The 18,160-nt window shown below is 46.3% G+C and overlaps 1 protein-coding gene across 5 annotated transcripts in view; it reads right to left on the reverse strand.

The window, feature by feature from the left end:
* Window positions 1-18,160, reverse strand: part of IGSF21 (immunoglobin superfamily member 21) — a 47,854-nt gene that overhangs the window by 14,321 nt on the left and 15,373 nt on the right. For 4 of the 5 annotated variants that reach the window (XM_052692170.1, XM_052692169.1, XM_052692171.1 and 1 more), the window contains exons 2-9: window positions 13,943-14,055; window positions 8,030-8,151; window positions 4,081-4,199; window positions 3,544-3,659; window positions 2,506-2,947; window positions 1,369-1,454; window positions 1,019-1,211; window positions 898-936 (exon numbers count right to left, since the gene is read on the reverse strand). In XM_052692170.1, coding sequence (XP_052548130.1) covers window positions 898-936; window positions 1,019-1,211; window positions 1,369-1,454; window positions 2,506-2,947; window positions 3,544-3,659; window positions 4,081-4,199; window positions 8,030-8,151; window positions 13,943-14,055 — 1,230 coding nt within the window. Of the gene's footprint in view, window positions 1-432; window positions 671-897; window positions 937-1,018; window positions 1,212-1,368; window positions 1,455-2,505; window positions 2,948-3,543; window positions 3,660-4,080; window positions 4,200-8,029; window positions 8,152-13,942; window positions 14,056-18,160 lie in introns of those variants that run through there. The other variant, XM_052692172.1, reaches the window with a different exon arrangement.

Consider the following 18,160-nt stretch of genomic DNA (forward strand, 5'->3'; position numbering starts at 1 on the left):
TTCCTGGAGGAAAAGGTAGGGGAGTGAATGCCTGCATAGGGCTGGCTTAGCACCAGAAGGTGCACAGTTATTTTAGGGTCTACATCCCCAGTGGCACTCATGCCAGTCACGCGCACAGCTTGTGCCATGGAGCTGAGTCCTGGTGCAGTAGTGCAGTGGGCTCAGGATCATCCCTTCTACCAGCCTGAGCGTGCACTAGAGTTGGTATAAATGGAGGGACATGGTCCCTACTGCTTCCTTTCCAATAGACTTTGGGCCCTGGCATCATAGCATAACTGTGTTCCTCTCCCAGACCTTGAAAAGCCACTGGGTTCCCCATGGCAGATGGGTACCCCTAGTACTCCAGGCCAGTCCCCAGATGTTCCTTCAGTTCCCAACCCAAGCTCTCTACACACAGGAGGACAAAACATTCAGTGCAGCCTTCTACAGAGGGAGGTTTTTTTTTTCTTTTAATTAAATTGTCCAAGGAAGCCAAGACACAGACAGAAAGAGACTGAGACTGTAAATAGCATAGAAAAAAAAAGAAAAAAAGAGAACCAATTGGCAGAGGTGTAAACGACAGGTGGAACTGTACAGAGGAAGAGGCAAGTGAAGCTTCACGTTAGATCCAGGATCACTGTTAGGGTGAGTGCCAAAACTAGTCTGAAGCTGCAGTGGCTGGTAATTGAACCTAGGCAGGAGGAGAAAAGGGATGGAGAATTCAGGGATTTCCATCTTGATCACAGAATCATACTATCAGTTGAGTTGGGAGAGACACTTTAAGGCTGTCTGTCTTGTCCAACTCTCCTGCAATTAACAGGGCCACCTACAGCTTGACCAGGTGCTCAGAGCCCCTTCCAGCCTGACCTCATGGGGCCACCACCTCTTAGACTCACCTCACCTCCAGCCACCACTTACCATTGGAGTCCTCTGTTCCTCGGGGAATATCTGGATTTTCTAAGGAAAAGAACCAGCAGAGAAATGGGTTAAGAGGGAGGAAAGACGAAAGGGGACATGTGGGGGAGGGGCAATGCCGTACCAAAGACAATGAGGCGGGTGTGGGTGTCAGTGGAACCCAGTGGGTTCTGTGCAGTGCAGCGGTACATGGAGCCATTGAGCTCAGCTGGCACGCGCTCCAGCACCAGCTCCTTCCCGGCGTGCTCGGCACTGCCATCCAGGAGCCGGCTTCCCACACGGGTCCATGTGAAGAGGGGCTCAGGGAAGACTTCGTTCTGCATGGAGAGGACAGCAGGGTGGGTTTTGTGACCCTCAAGCCTGGCCTCCACTGTCCCAGCTTTATGGCCACATGGCAAACTTGAAGTGCTGGAATGGATGCAGGGACAACATCACCCCATGGCAACATGGACAACACCACATGGGGACACTGACCTGAAAGCCCTGCACCAAAATCCGAACAGTGTCTCCAACCCGTGCTCTCACTGGGGTCATGATGATTTTAGGGCCCTTGGGAGCAACTGCAACAAAAAGGGATGGGGAGAAAAGGGTCATCAGCCCTTGGTTGGGGTGAACGACGATTTGATGTGGTGCTGGTCAGCTAGGAAGGCAGACTGTTGGGTAATTGATGAACAGATGATAGACGGCCAAATGGACAGGTAGGGAAGTACCCTGTTGGCTGATGAGATTGATAGACAGCTGCTAGAGGATGCATTCATAACTGAAGTCATTTCCTAGCCAAAATGAATTTCACCCCACTCTGTTTCCTCTATGGCACATACCAAAATGTCTCTGCAGCTGACAGACTTCTTCCCCCCACCCCACCCCACCCCCAAAAAAAACCAAAAAACAAAAAACAAAAAAACAGCAGTCCTTCCCTTAAGGTGCCTCTGTTTCTAGGGAGCCCTGGTATCACCTCCTCATGTCACCATGCAGCTCTATACATCACGCTGTTTTGATTCTTGGGTGTATGAAGAACCCACCCCCCACCCTCTGGGAAAGAAAAGCAAAAAGGTGTAAAGAGATAAAAAGGCAAGAAATTTCAAAAAATGGAATAAGTGAGGGAGAGTGGGAGGGGGAGGAAAGCAATAAATGCAAAAAAACAAAACAAACAAACAAAAAAAATCCAGAAAAAGCTAAAGCAAAACAAGCAACAAATTCAAAAGTGTACTAGATGTGAAAAAGCAAAATTGAGCAGCAAATGCAAAATTGAATACATGCAGAAAAAAAAAAAAAAAAAAAGTAAAATGGCAATAAATACAGAATTGCAATAAATGAAAAAAAGTTTAAAAAGTGATAAATGCAAAATTAAAAAAAAAAAAAGGCAATAAATACAACATTGCAACAAAGACCAAAAAATTACACAGGTACAGTTGCAATAAACAAAAAAAGAGAGATGCAAAAACAGGCGATAAACACAAATGCAAAAAAGAAAGAAAGGAAAAAACATGCAGTTAATGCAATAACTGGAGAAAAAGCAAAAATATACCTTCCCCCCTCCCCCCCCCCCAAATTGCAATAAATGCATGAAGAAAACCAAGAAGTTCACCCAACCACAACTGCTGTCCTTACCGAGAGTCACCTCTGACTGCATGGGCATGGAGAGCGCCGGATGCTTCACCTCACAACTGAAGAGCGCATCGTTGTCAATTTGGGGGTTGAGGGTCCAGGTGAGGGTGGCCCGTGCCTCCACTGTGCCATCACTGATGGGCACGTGTGTGTGGCGGAAATAGTAAATGGGCTCCGCCACATGCACCCAGCGTGGGAACTCCCTGCTCACCACAGTTTCGGGGATGGCTTCAGTGGTGGGACCCCGCTCAGCTGTCAGCCCCCGCGGGGGTTCTGCGGTGTCGGGGGGCCCGCCCCCCATTTCTCCCTCGGCCAGCAACTGGGGCACCTTGGTGTCATCCAGGTCACGGTGTAGGAGGTTGCGAGGTGCCCAGTTCCCAGTGGCAGCTGGTGGCTCTGGCAGCGGAGTGGCCTCAATGGGCTCCCCATCGCGCTTGAAATATACCTGTGGAGGGGGCAGAAGGGATAGGGAGCACACGGCAGTGGCACTGGGCTACCTCCTGGGCCATTCCCTTGGGCAGCTGTGAGTCCCCAAAGCTCTGCAGAAACATGTTATGGTGCTAACAGGCAGGAATTGCCTTTGCTTTGACACTAAATGTATTAATATATATGTAAAAATCCATATACTAAACATTAAATAGCAGAATTTCCTGTTGGACATCTAGGGACAACATGTGTGTAATAACAAAAGTACAATTTAAGATAGGTCAGAAACAATTTTGGTCACAGGATAGGAGAAAACAGAATAGAAAAGAACAGAGGATGGAATGGCTGGGAGGGATCTGCAAAGACAACTGAATAGAGAATAGGATAGAATAGTTGGAAGAGATCTACAAAGATCATTGAACAGAGAATAGGGTAGGATAGGCTAGAATGGAATAGAATAATTTCAACTAGAAGGGACTTACAAAGATCTTTGAGTCTAACTGTCAGGTCACAGTGAGTGTACATATACAAAGCATCTCTCTCTCCAATCCCCTGTTCTCTGCCAAAGGATTGCAGGGACCCAACCTACAGATATTTTCAGAAACAAATTCTCACCAGTGGGGCAGGCTTGCCACCGGACACTACACACACCAAGGTGAAGTTCTGTGCCTGGTAGCGGCTGAAGGGCGCTGGTGTGTCAGCAGCAATCACTGAGATAGATGTTGGCGGAGCTGCATTGGGGATGAAAAGCTGGAGAGTGAGTACAGTGTCCCCATCCCATCTCCAGCATCACCTCTTTGACTCCCTGCAATTCACTGGGGTTGCAAACTGGGAAAATATGAGCTGGAGGTCACCCCTTGAACCATCACCATAATGTCTCAGTGGTGGTTTGAGCATGGGGTCTGACCCTCCTAAGGGTTCCCCTCTATCCCCACCCAACTGCTCACTCACCTATCACTCCTTATCGTCACTGTCACATCATTGTTTAGTCATGACTGCCACCACATCATCACCACCACCACGCTGTCACTACCTCATTGTCCCCACCACCCTGTCATCACTACCTTATCATCCCCACCACCTCAACATCATTTCCACCACCACATTGTCACCAACTCATCATCCCCACCATCACATCATTGCTGCACTCACCCATCACATTGAGGAAAATATTACCAGACGCCAGGACCACCTTCTCCCGTGTGGCTCGGTCATAAATGCCGACGTGACACTCATAGGGGCCATTGTCCGAAATGCGAACCTCGGGGAGGCTGGGAAGGACAGAGGGGACTCATTGCCAGCCCTTACTCCAGCTTCCCTCATCCATAGCAAGGAACATCCTGCTAACAGTGATGGAAATGAGCCATAGATCGATAACTATTAATAACTGCAAAGGCTTCAGGAGTGAGCTGTGTAATGCAGTTTAGCAGCTGGAGTTTACCAGCACTGGCAGCTCCTCAGGAAAGTAAGTAATGGCATTAATGAAAGAAGAAGCTCACAGGAAGTAAAGGCACTGCTGAGAGCAAAAAACTGCAAACCACAGACATTAAATGTTTGCAAAATGCTTATGGGAAAGGCTCAGATGCTATGGACCCCTGTTTCCAGCTGGGCAATGCCACAGCTATGGAAAAGTGCACTGGATAGAAGCATCAAAAGCACAAACTCCGAGCAAGCATGTTCCTACGCAGGGCATGCTTTGATCTATATGCCATCTAGATTTTTTTATGTATTCAAAAAACAGTAGAGGAATGCAATACAGGAGGAAATACTCCAACCTGCTGCAAAGAGCCACCTACCAGTGCAGCATCCTGCTGCAAAAATTGGGATGGGACCACCACACAGCCTCCCACTGGGACATCCAAGCAAGAGTATCATCTGTCTAGTCCCAGTTTTACAAACAAAAAAAAAAAAACTTCCAGCCCCCAAAATGGATTTTCTGCAGCACTCAGGCACGCACTTTGCAGGGCTTCCCCAGCTTATGGGGGAAACAGAGTGGCAAGCAGGACTCAGCGGCTCCTTGCTGGAAGCCTCTGGCTGCCTTCCCATACCATGCAAAAGCCCTGCTAGCGTAAACAAGCCCCCGCTGACGTGAGCAGTCGCTTGGCAGTGCCTTTTAACGGCAGTGTTACTCTCAACTGAGCCTCCGCCATCTGTTGCAGCCTCTAATTACCCATGTACGCATGCTTGGTTAGCAGAGAAGAGGGAAGGGAGAAGCAGTTGGAATGATTTCGGTCTCTGCTCCATTTCAGGCCTGTCCTATCGCAGTGGCTTGAGATCTCTAAGCTTACTTGGAGATCTAGATTTGGGGGGAAAAAATGGTCCCAACTGGATCACGTTGAGGGTTTCTGCCGCTATAATCCCAAGGATAAGGATCCAGCCCTGCTAGACAGAGGGATGGGATGTTTGGAAGGGACCTACAAAGATCACTGAATATAAGATAGGTGAGAACAGAGAGGACAGGATGGAAGACAGGACAGGATAGAACTGTCAAGCCCTAGTGATGCCCCACTGCACTCTTTGTACCTTGCAGCCAGGCTGATATCCCATGCAGATGCTCAATGTAGGGTGAGCAGGATGCGCTACAACACACCTCTCTCCTCCCTGAGAGGATTTATTTTTTTTTTTTTTTTTTAATTTTTTCTTTGGTCAAAATCCACTGAAATACCACTCAATAGATTAAAAAAGCAACTTTACGAGCTGCTGAAGCAGCCACCAAAACCGGAAGACACAAGGAGAGACCCCCTCACCCCCAAAAAAGTATCAAGCCAGCGATTCAGAAAATGGGCTCTTTTCATACCCTTTGAGAAACAGCTCCTTTCTCAGAGTTCAAGGCACGTTGCTGCTTTCCACTGCAAAAAGGCAATTGCGTACAAATATTTCTAGCACAAACATCCTGGACTGCATGGTAATTCAGATGATTTGTAGGCGATGCACTGACAATTACCGATGCTTTTAAGTGCTCAATTCTAGGGCAGCAGAATTTTCTGCTCTCAAATTGTATTAGTTCTACAACACGTATAAAAAGAAAAAAAAATCCACAAAAAAAAGGAGGTTTCTGAGACAAAATACTGTTAGGGTCAACGTGCCTTAAAGCAGGTGAATTTGGTACATCTTCATCCCCATAGGATGGCTCAAGGATTGCCCATTGCTGGGGTCTTGCTCTATGCATGAGGAACTTTTTATTCTGATTTAAATTGCCGGTGCTGCCTGCTGAAGACCAGTGGTTAAATCCACACTGAGCAGAAACACTGGTGTTATGGCAGGAAAACAAGGTTGTCAAGTTAGGGAATGTGTAATCCATTAGCAAAGCCTCCAAAACATCCTCCAAACAGTAATTAGTCATGTCAGAAATTTGCAAGGCAACCAAAGTGAGCCTGAGCTACACAGAGCAGCAAAACTCAAGGAGGGAATTATCATCCTGGTATTCCCTGGGCATCCTCTGAGCAACTCCTGAGCATCCCCTCAGCGACACCCAAGCATCCTGAGCAATTCATTTGCATCTTCTGAACATCTTCATGAGCACCACCCTGCCTGCCCCCCCTCGAGTATTATCCTGCCCCCCCCCCCCCCCCCCCCCCCCCCCCACCCCCAAGTATGATCCTCTAAGCCTCCTAATCCCTGTCTGAGCATCTCCTGAGCATCCCTTTCAGCATCTCCCCTCCAGCCCTATTTTCCTATTTACTGTCCACTCTATATTCACATTTATCCATCATAGAATCATAGAATATACTAAGCTGGAGGAGATCCATAAAGATTATCCAGGCCAACACTGGGCTCCATACATGACCAACCAAAATTCAAACTATGTTATGCCACGAGGTCAAGAGATCACATGCACTTGCTCTCGCTTATAACAAAACACAAAGCCAAATACAATAGAAAAAAAACATCCAAAACCCCCAACAAAATTCATATTAAAAAATTGATTAGAATATCATGCTTGCATATAGCTAGGCATGGATGCTTACCTAAGGGATAAACCATGCCAAGTCCTTTCTGTACTGTGGACATTTGCAGGCATGAAGCACTGTGGTGCCTCAAGAAACTGACTGTATTTTCTTTCCCACACATAGGAAATTTGTTACCTGGCACTTGGAAAACTAAGCTTTGAAATACGATTAGCAAATTCTAATTTAAAAGGAAAACAAAGTAAAAAAAAAAAAATCATGAAAATAAATACTTTGCTTCAGCATTTCTGGCTTAAATTAAGTCTCCCCCTGATGTTTTTTTCAGGCTTCAGTTTTGTTTTTATAACATCAGCAAAAAACAAGCATGTAATTAATAATAAAGCTGACACTCTTGCAAGTGATTTTCACTTGGAAGAAACACAAAGATGAGCTCTTACGCTGCTTTTATATAAATAATTATTTTTATATATTACTCTCTCTCTCTCTCTCTGTATATATATATATATATATACATATACACATATATATATATGTACATATACATATGTACATATGTATATGTATATGTATATATATATATACATATATGTATATGTATATATACATATATATATATACACACACACACACAATTGTTTTTTTCTCCAGCTTATTTCAACCTTTGAAATTTCCACCCACAATACCCATTCCCCCAGGGACATGCAAGACCTTGGGGACAGACCCTGGCTCTTTGGCGACAATGCTTTGCAATAGGACCATTTCCTTGGAGTGGTTGCAACACAGGAAAGACAGCAAAAAAAGGTAATTTCCCAGCACGTGCAATTATCTCATTAGCAAGATTCCTGGGGTCACCATATCTTCCTGGGGTCACCATATCCCCACAGATGAACGAAGAAGAAAAGTATTGACTTATAGAATCACTGAATCACTAATGTTGAAAAAGACCTCTAAGATCATCCAGCCCAACTCCAACCCACCTCTATCAAGCCCACTACCCATGTCCCATCTCCACGCATCTTGAAAACCTCCAGGGATGGTGACTCCACCACCTCCCTGGACAGGCTGTCCCTGCACCTCACTTAATACCCTCAAGCAGCCCAATATGGGAAAAAATTCCTTAAAAAAGTATTAAGAAGCAGCCAGCATGTTGGTGGATGTGACATGAGCTGGACAGCAGCGTCAGAACAACTTACCGCACTGTGGACTGGTAGACCAGGTCCTCCCTCTTTCTGTAGTTCTCCATGTGTGAGAAATTGGTGGAGAACATTGCATCAAAAGTGAAGATCTTCTGCTTGATTGTGCCGCCATCAGTGACCTACAAACAAAACCCCAGCTATAAATCTCATTAAGCAAAATCCTCCAGTTTCTGTCTGGTTATCACTGCAGCAGTTGAAAGGCTATGCCATCACCCACCTCCCCAGCTGCTCCCTAGGACTTGCATTCCTAATTGGAAAAAAGCTTTCTGATGGGACCATAGAGGAGGTGTATCCTTCTCCACTGCCACTTGTAATGTTTTAGTACAAAAGAAAAAGCAAAAAAAGCAGAAGCAATGCATCTTGGCCACAGAGATTTGGAGGGCTGCAGCAGCTCAGATCAAGACACTGGAAAGTTAAAAAAAAAAAAATAGTCCTTTTTGAAATAAAATAGGCATCAGGTGCAGAAGTGTAGTGACAAACCCTAGAGCAGCATCTTCATGCTCTCTCGCCTTGTGCTTTCCTTCCTGCTTGGGAAAAAAAACAACTTTTGTTCCAGATTTTATCTCTCCCCCCTTTTTATCATATATAGGAGGGAAAAACATGCTGTCAGTAAAACTGTCTTCATAGATTTAATTGCTGACACTTTTATTACAGAGAAAACATATTCTCCTATGGACGTGGGATAAAGAGCAACACAAAGAATTGCTGGAGCCATAAATCTCTAGCCACAGGGGGGCAAGGGGAAGTTTTCAAGGAGAGATCGCATTCACCCCAAATCTTATTTATGCCCTGGACTGGGTTCGGGGAGGTTTGGGCAAAAGAGAAAAAAATCTCAGCACCACACTTGGATCTCTTGTACCATAGCTGTTAGTGGAATGTCCATGGGGGTTTTCCAGGCATTATTTTGGAGATAAAAAAGCATCTCAGAAAATAAATGAATGAAAGAAGAAATCAAATAAATACATAAAGGATTTAGTAAAATCCATTCCTTTTTCTGAAACAGCTGCATGTCATAAACGTGCTACCCTCAACTTGCTGCACCAATCCCGCAGCTGCAATCACAAGATGCAACCATAGCATGGTGCTTAGACCAGCCGAAATGCTGCACTCCAGATGTCTAAGTTGCACTTTTTTTCCCCTATTTTATGTTACTACTGAGCCTGGTCACTGCCAAAGGAGGGATACTCTGAATCAGGGTGTTGATGTTTTTTTTTTTTTTTTTAATACTGGCTTTTTTTTTTTTTTTTTTTTTTTTTTTTTTATACTGGGTTCTGGTGCTATCCCCACGCTATGGCCAAGTTGCACTGCAAGAGGGATGGATTCCATATCTAGCCAGATGCACGTAAAGCAAATGGAGCAGAGCAGTGCACCAGGGAAGCAGAGGCATCGCTGCCCCTGGGAGCCCCCATGGTCCCCTGAGGAGGGATGGCAGCTCTGTGGGTCCCTAAGGATTACAGGCAGCTAACAGGCTCCTCTGAAAAGGCACACAAAACAGTCTCTATCCGGGGATTAGACCTACTTACAGCCTTTTATCTGCACCCTAGGGTCAGGTTTGCTTTTTCTGAGAGGAGCTACAGAAGAAAAATCGCTGGAGAATCTACAGGGGGTAAAAGCAGTAGATTTAGAATAGGGTGAGGGGCGTTTGGCAGCATTGAGTGGTGATCACTCCAAATTGCAAGCCCCAGCTCCAAGCAGCCCCTCCTGCAGAAGGGGTGCAGGGAGAGGAAAAAGTGCATTTACAGCACTGGCACAGAGCTCAGCCTGAGGCTGCAGGCTGCCTGCTGCATTATTTATAAACCCCAGCAAAGATCTTATTCCTGACAAAAGCTCAACAATTGCCACTGTGCCGAGAGACATTAACCTTCTGCTCCCTCCTGCTTCTCCCTCGTTTGCTCTCACCTCTGCGGTGACCCAGCTACTTACTGCCCCCAAAACACAGCCACTCCCTTAATATTACTGGAGCCGCGCATCCCACTGTGATGGATGGGGACCAAGGGATGGAGGAAGGCACTTTGGAGGAAAAGCTGGATTGCAAAAGAATGGGAGGTGCTATGCATCCCAAGCTCTCACCCTCTAGTCCTTGCCTTGCTTTTTGCATAAGACTACCTAAAAACACTACTGGGGGAAAATAAATTGAGTGGTTGAGTTCTTTGCCAAAAATGGGATGGGGACTGATCCCCAAAAGAGCATCTCCATCCCCCATGCTCCCCAAAGGGAGCAGTGACATTGGAATGCTGCATACAGAATGCATGCACGTACAGATGAGCATTATACACACTGCAGAAGGGTCACGTGCAGTTTTGGGATGCTCCCTGAAGCTGGAGCCATAATAGAGAGTATGCTGCTGGCTCTCAATCCACTGTGCTGCTGCGTGTGACCTTGTCTGCCTGCCTGAGTTTGAGGAATTAAAATAGTTACCCATGCTGACATTTAAATTATCACCTCTGAGAGGCAGAACCGACCCAGTCAGCATGGAGATGAATGGCACAAGTCAGCCCATGCTCACTTACTGTCCCAAGATCTCTCCATCAGCACTGTGCTCGTAATTCAGAGCATTTCTCTGCAGCTATAAAACCAGTGGCTTGTCCCAAAACAGGAGCAAGCTTATAAATTGCAATAGATTTGCTTCAGCTGAAAAATTTGGAGTGCAACACCCCAAAAATTTGCAGTGTTTTTAGTATCTCGCCATCACCTTCCCCTGGAGCCCATGGTGGCTTTATTGCTGCCACTAGGAGACACTGGGGTATGGCCATGGTGTCACTTTGCTCGTAATGGGCAGTGGTAGCCCCTATGGGGACCACGCAGTGTCACCGTTGATACTGTTGGCAGCACACGATCAACATCTAGAACACATTGGCCTCTGCCTGTTACAGAAAGCAAAGCCCACACACTTTGAGTGCTACAGAAAGCAGTGTTCATGCACTGTGGATGCAACGGGAAGTAATGCCCATGCACCAAGAGTGCCAGGGGGAACAATGCCTGTGTATGGACACCACAATACCAATTCCTGTCTTCCTGCTGTTTTCTTTCTTGCTAATTACCCTGAGCACCAAGTTAATGAAATGGTGGAAAGCCACCTGCACTGGACCCAGGGACACCCCAGTGCTGAGTGCTGCATGTCCCCAGGACAAACACCAGTCAGGAGCTGCACTGCTCCATCAAAGCAACATGCCCACAACTCATCCACCACCAAAACCATGCCAAAACCACTAAAATATCCCATGCCATTGGCCTCTCGTCATCTGAGCCCCTGGCTGTGTGCAACCTGTGCAGAGCCAACACACGACCAAGAGGATTTTCTTCCTTCTCTTTGCTGTATGTCTTTTTTTTTTGTTTGTTTAAGAGCTCTGCACTGGTGCGAAAAGTAATTTTCCCCCTCCCCATCACTCGCTGTGGTGTGGCAGTGGCCACACTAATCAAGTCTCCAGTACAACCCCTGAGATGCTGCAATCAGAGGCAGCCAACAGTTTGACAGCTCGGTGTCTTCCAGTGCTCATTACAAGCTCGTTTGCAAGGATGCTGCCATCTCACCTCCTGAAAGGTCTTAGGGGATTCGAGACAGAAGCCGGGGGTTCCAACCATGTTTGCACATGTTCTCAGGCAAATTACACCTACTGGAGATGGATTTACTGTGAGGATTTGTGGGGGTGTTTGGATGTTAATTAACACCTCTGCAGACAGCACACAGTGCTGGCTTTCCACAGAGAAGCTATGTGGCTCCATGCTCCTTCCCCTATGTATCATGTACTTTGCTTGTCCCAGGTGCCACCAATCATCTTGTTTGCACATTCCATGGGTTATGCACGCTCCCTATGGGTCATGGGCACACACATTGTATTATGCACACAAACCACTTCTAAGCATGCACCCCATGGGTTATGCACACACTCCATAGACTACAGACATCCCTGACAGGTTGCGCATGCGCCCTGATGAGCTACAATACAATGAGTCAGGCATGCACCCCATGGGCAACGCACCCTCCCTGTGGCTTAAGCATGCACACTATGGATTATGTACAACACCCTCTGATCTACGTGCACGTTCTATGGGCTACGCACATCTTCTGATTGGTTATTCATGCTCCTGATAAAACCATACACACACAGGATGGATTATGCACATATCTCATAGTCTACGTGTGCATTCCATGAACTATGCATGCTCCCTATGGTTTGCACAAACTTATGATGGGTTGTGTACAGACCTCACAGGCTACACATATGCCCTGATGGGTTATCATGGTCCTCACGAACCACACATGCACTTGATGGTCTACACACACACACACCCTGTTGCCATGCATCCCATGGTCTATGTATGCATCTCATGGTCTCTACACGCACTCTGTATGCATTCTACACACACTCCAACGCCTTACATCCAACTGCTGCCACTGAGTTTGCCACCACAGTCCACCTCTTTTGCCTCCTTCCTATGCACCCCACATTCACCTCTGCAAAGTATTGCGCCTTAAAGCCAATGAGCTCTTTGCTTCCTCTAAAACAAACAAAGCCCCAAGATTATCTGCACTGCTCCACTGGGCTGCTCCAGTGCACAGAGCACAAAAGCACTGTCAGAATGATTTACAAATGCAGGAAGCACACTGGGAAAGGAGGAAAAAAAGGCAAGGAAGGCAAAAACAAAACAATACCAAACAACTGGAGGATAGGAGGATTTGGGGAGATAAAAATAAAAGCTGGGTTATTTTTTCCCCTCCCACTCTCTCCATAGCATCCCACACTGTGGTTTGCTCAGCCACCCCATGTGCTGTCCCCTCAGCGAGGGCTTGAGCATGCCTCCACGCAGTGGGATTAGGCAAATCCAGACCCAGCTTGCAGGAAAGTGGGTTAATCCAATATTACTGAATGGAAAAGGGAAGCAAAAACCTGGTGAAGATTGCACTGTGCAAAAAAGCCTCCTCCTCCCCAAATTGGAAGGGGGACAAAGCCCCAGAGCAAGTTACTAAAAAGGGGTCTGGAACAATTTTTTGTTTTGTAGTTCAGTATATTTTTGTTGATACACCTAACCACACATATTTACAGCAGGGCACAATGGGAACGCACGCAGCACACTCATGCAAGAGAATATCCATCGGCACAACAAACACTATTCTGTATTTATAAACCCTGCCAGCTGTGCAGAATAGCTTTAAGGCATAGCAGCTCATCATTTGAGGGGCAAAAACAACACAGCAGGAACAAGAAAAAACCTTCTACAGCAAGGGACAGCCCTTTCATCTGACGCCACCAGCCCCATTAGCTCCTTCTCTGCAAGCAAACCAAAGAGCTGAATCTTCACCACCTGCAACTTTCTGCTTTTTTCTGTATAAGTTAGGTTGGTTTTTTTCCACTGCAGTTGTTTCTCTGAGGCAAGGCAGAGTGCAGAAAAGCCCAGGAAAGCACCATACATGCCCAGTTTTGCACTATTTCCCATCCAACATAAAATAAATAAATAAATAAAAATCAGTAGGGCTGACCTTAATCCCAACTCAGAAATCCCAAATGGCACCCCATCCCAACTCAGAAACCCAGATGGTGCCACCTGCAACTTAAAAATCCCAAATGGTGCCAACCCCAGTTCCATATTCTTGGATAGTGCCAACCAACCCCTTGCACCCATAACCCTCACCAAAGCCAGCCTAACCCCCTCTCCCCCAAAAAAACCCCAAACAGTAAAACATACAAAAAAGAAAAAACCTTAAGATGACTGCCAACTCATTTCCCCCCCTCTCCTCCCTGCTTTAAGAGCCAGGCTACTTCCTTGTTGGCTTTGTGCAAGGACAGCAGCACAAATGACATTTCCACCATCGCAGTGGATGGCCACACTCCTCCCCATCATCCCTGACCTCACGTCACACTGCTGCCTCCATGTCCCCATCCCCAAGGGCAGAGGCTGGTGCCAGCTCACCCGGTACCAGACGATCTCCCGCATCTTTCCATCCGTCTTGAAGTTGCATTTCAGTGTCACAGCGTCACCCACCACTACAGGCGGCAGCGGCTCGATGCTGACTGTCAGGTAGGCTGCAACAGAGGGGAAAAAAGGGATGTAAGAGCTGGAAACAATGCCGAAAATTTGTTCAAGTGGTTTTGGGGGCATTCAATGGCTCTGTTCAAAGACTAGAAGTTGATTACACCTTACATATGCGGATCTTGTCATCGTATGTACCAAACGCATAAAAAAAGTACCAGGGAAAACCCTCCTAATATTATGTAGCATATATTTACCAGCACTAAAATGCAATGAAAAACCCTTTTGCTGCTTTTCTCTCTCTCTTTTACTTTGCAAAATCACCCAACTTGCCTGCAGGTACCCAAATCTCACCTGCCTCTGGAAGCTCAAAGCTGACCTGTGTACAAACCCCAATCCCAAAGACCAATCAGGATTTGAGATCCACAGTTGAAACTTGCAGCCTCGTTTCTCTTCATTTCCTCTCTCTATCGCTCTCCTCTCGGTTTGCTGCAAACCCATTGCAGGAGCACAGAGCTGGGGTCAAGAGGGCAGGGGACTACATTTCATGTTTAGTTTGCTGTACCTCCTCCAGCTGCAGATTGACAGCCCTGCAGATCTGAGCTCTTATTGAGTACCATTTGGCACTGTTCCCAAGCAGCACACCTCAAATTCCACTGCAAAAATCCATTTTGTTTTAACAGCTGCTTGCATTGGATGGAAAAGCAATGCAGAATAAATAGGAGTGGGTTTGCAAACAGCCCCGAGTGGTGGAGGAACTGAGATTCCTTTGCAGAGAAGGCAGCTGAGGCTGGCAGAGATGGGAGAAAAGGAGGGATGTAGGGGTCACACAAGTTCTTTGTGGGCATATCCCTGTTTTTGCCGCTTCACCTTTGACATTTGCAAAAGATCAGGCACAGAAATTAACAAGCACCAAATGCTTTGTGCTTGGCAGAGCTCTGCTTGCCAGTAGACGTGGGCAGCCCCCAGGCAAGATCTCATCTCCCTCCTGTCCCGGCATGGATCAAGCAGCCAATTATATAAGGCTGGCAGCAGCAGCACAAGTGACAGGTGACAGAGTTGAGATTGCATTCTCCCTTGCGCCTGCAAGTTATTAAGATACACCAGCCCCAGCCTGGCTTGAAAGCAGCCCCTGTAGTTGTTTTTTTTCTTCAGTGGGTAAACTGAGGCAAAGAGGGTGAAAATGCATTTCTGAGTGCTCTGCACTGGCTTCAGCCCCACACTTGCACATAGTAGTGCAAAGCCAGAGCACCCCCATCCAAATCCCTGTACACACATCTCTGAACTCCATCTCCCAAATGGCTTCAAAAATCCAAAATTATTGGTTTTTTGCTGTCTTCCTCTATATGTTGCAGAAGTCCCATAGCTACACCTCAACCCTTGCTCAAAACCAAGCCTCAAATCCAAAGTGGGCCACTGCAAAGTTGCTCCTTCAGGGTTGGACCAACAGCATCCAAGCATCAGAGCAGATAATTCAGGCTTGGCAGTGCTATGAGGATATCTACTTCTTACAAAGCATAACTATAAGATGTTCTGTGCTTTGCAAAACCAACTCTTACTTCGTTGTAACCTCTCAATTTCTTGCATTGGTTCTATAGGGGCCAGAACCCCCCATGCTCAACCAGCAACAGATGCCCATTTCAGAGTGAAATCTCACCAGAAGGAAAATGGTGAAAGAGGGAAAGGGCATGAAGCAAGGAGAAGCAGCTACTTGGCCCTCTGGAGGAGCCAGCCACCAAAATGCCAGATACACGGGCTGGGAAAATAAACCCAGGCACTGATAAGAAGGAAAAAAAAAAAAAGCAGAAATCCAGATGGACTCATCCAAAACTGCTGCTCTGGTGCACATCCCCACATAAATCTCCTATGCAACATCCAGCCCCTTCTCAGTGAGAGAGCGACGCTGTGATGCTGCTTCCAGCTTGGATTTGGGCTTGCTCATTCCTTTTCTCTTACACCTGCTGCTGGCAGGGAAATATTGGCTTCTGCCATGCTGGCATATCCCTGTTAGCTGCAAATGGGCTTCTTAGTGGTGCATTCATCATTGGTGGTGATGCTTATGAATCTCAGCACTCATCTCCCCTTCTTTCTTTCCAAGTGTGGAGAACTGCCACGCGTCACCATCCTCCGAGATGCACACCCCCAAACCTAATTCTGACTTCCCAGAAGGATGAGTGAGCAGAAGATGCAGAGAAGAGCTGAGTGCAGGTCTGTAGGATTTCGGGACTGTGTCAATAAAATCCCTCCAAACCACAGTTTTGCTTTCTAAGACATCACAGCCAATGCTTTGTCAGAGCAGAGAAATGCTGGAAAAATGTATTTTGCAGTCATAACTGTGGTCATTTGCTTGCTTCCCATGCTCAGCCCAACCATTAGCTAGAGGGGCTCTGCTCTGCAATTCTGCCCCCCAGAACGTGATTATGGGAAGGGTCATGTTCTCATCCTGCTGCGCTGTACCCCAGGTCTTGCAACAAGATTTCTCCTCAGCTTCCACCCAAACATTTTTGCTTTAATATGCAGGTCTCTGATGGAGGCATCTGATATTGTGCAACAGGAGGGTTTCCAAGGCCGCAGTCCCTTGCTTGGGTTCACAGGGACTCCCCCTGGGTAAATCTAATGTAAATTTGCATCGCACAGAATATTCCCCCTCCCCCCCTCCTGAATGCTTGTAAGCAAATTCCAAGGTTTGGCCTCACTTTCAAGCCTCTAGTTCATTTTTTCTTTCAATCAGATGGAAAAGCAAAAACAGAAAGGGGTGCACCAAAAAAAAAAAAAAAAAAAAAAAAAAAAAAAAACCCACAAATGGGCTAAAATAAGTATAAGGTATAAACATCACTTTAAGTCCAGAATTTGCCATGTTTTCTGAAAAATGAAGCATTGCACACTTTCCATACTCACAAGGTTGCCAGGTTTCAACACAGAACCCCACCTGTATCTTTCCCTTTCCAACTTAGAAGCAGAGCAGAACTCACCTCCTATGGAAACAGCGCAGAAAGTCCTGGTCTGGTTGTTCTTTGTGATTTTTTTTTTTTTTTTTTTTTTAATTATAGGGGAGAAGAAAACAGTAATGTCAGATACTGCTGAACCTGAAAGTCTTTTGTAACTGTTTTACAAAGGGCTGAGCACTGGATTTGTGTCTGGCCAGCCAGCACCTCTACAGCCCCAAAGCAGCTCCCAGCTCTATGCTCCTCTCCTTCCCCTCCACTCTTTTAAAATAAAACATATTTCATAGCCAAAGATGAGCCATGCCACCTTCTGATTAGATTCTGACCTATAGAAATGCAGTCCTCTGATTATATTTCATCCCTGGGGAAAAAAAAAAAAAAAGAAAAAAAAAGGTATTTTTGATAGCGAGCAGTGGGAATTCTTGCAACATTCACTTAAAAAAAATTATGAAAGGAAGGAGGCAGGAAGAGATAAGTGAAATGTCCTTTTAAATCAGGAGTGACACATTAATAAAAGCAGCACATTGTAACATGCTCGGCGCTTTCAATTACAGAACAGCTGCAAGGGAGGAGGTGCAAACACCAATGCATGCAGAAGTTGAGGGATGTTGCTGCGTTCTGGTGTGTCCCATGGTTCTCCCCCCATCGAGAAAACCCTTCACTGTGTGTCCAATTACTTTTAAACTACATCCAAGGAAAATGTGGGTTTATTGACACTAGTTGGTGCTTGTCTTCCCTGTATGCTAATCGATTCCTCAAATCTCATTGTTCCCCAAGAAGCCAATGCCAAACCAACAATGGGTTGAGACATGTCTCTGGGAATATCCCCACATTTCACCTGCCCCTTCTGTGCCTAAAGGGATGGTCATTTTGGGGTGGCAGTGCTGTTTCTGGTGCTTTGTTGGGATGGGCAGCCAAGCAGGAACACCCTCCAGGTGCCAACACAGGTGATACAAACACATCCCCACTGTAATCAGCCCACGATTAGCAGAGCTTATACGTAATTCACACCATTTCCTTCACCACCTCCTGTCCCTAGGTCCTCCAAAAGCATTCAGGAAAAGCAACCTAATGGGTGCTTTGCATCATTTTCCCCTCTTTTCCTTCCTCCTGCTCTTTCTTATTTTCCTTTGGCTCTGATGTCTCCATTCTTCCATTCAAGACTTAACCCTTCTGTGTCTTTCAGTCTTTTGTCCCCCTCCACCTCTTGCTG

The sequence above is a fragment of the Tympanuchus pallidicinctus genome, unplaced genomic scaffold (genome assembly GCF_026119805.1).
Source record: "Tympanuchus pallidicinctus isolate F22 unplaced genomic scaffold, pur_lepc_1.0 scaffold29, whole genome shotgun sequence".
NCBI classification, from domain to species: domain Eukaryota; kingdom Metazoa; phylum Chordata; class Aves; order Galliformes; family Phasianidae; genus Tympanuchus; species Tympanuchus pallidicinctus.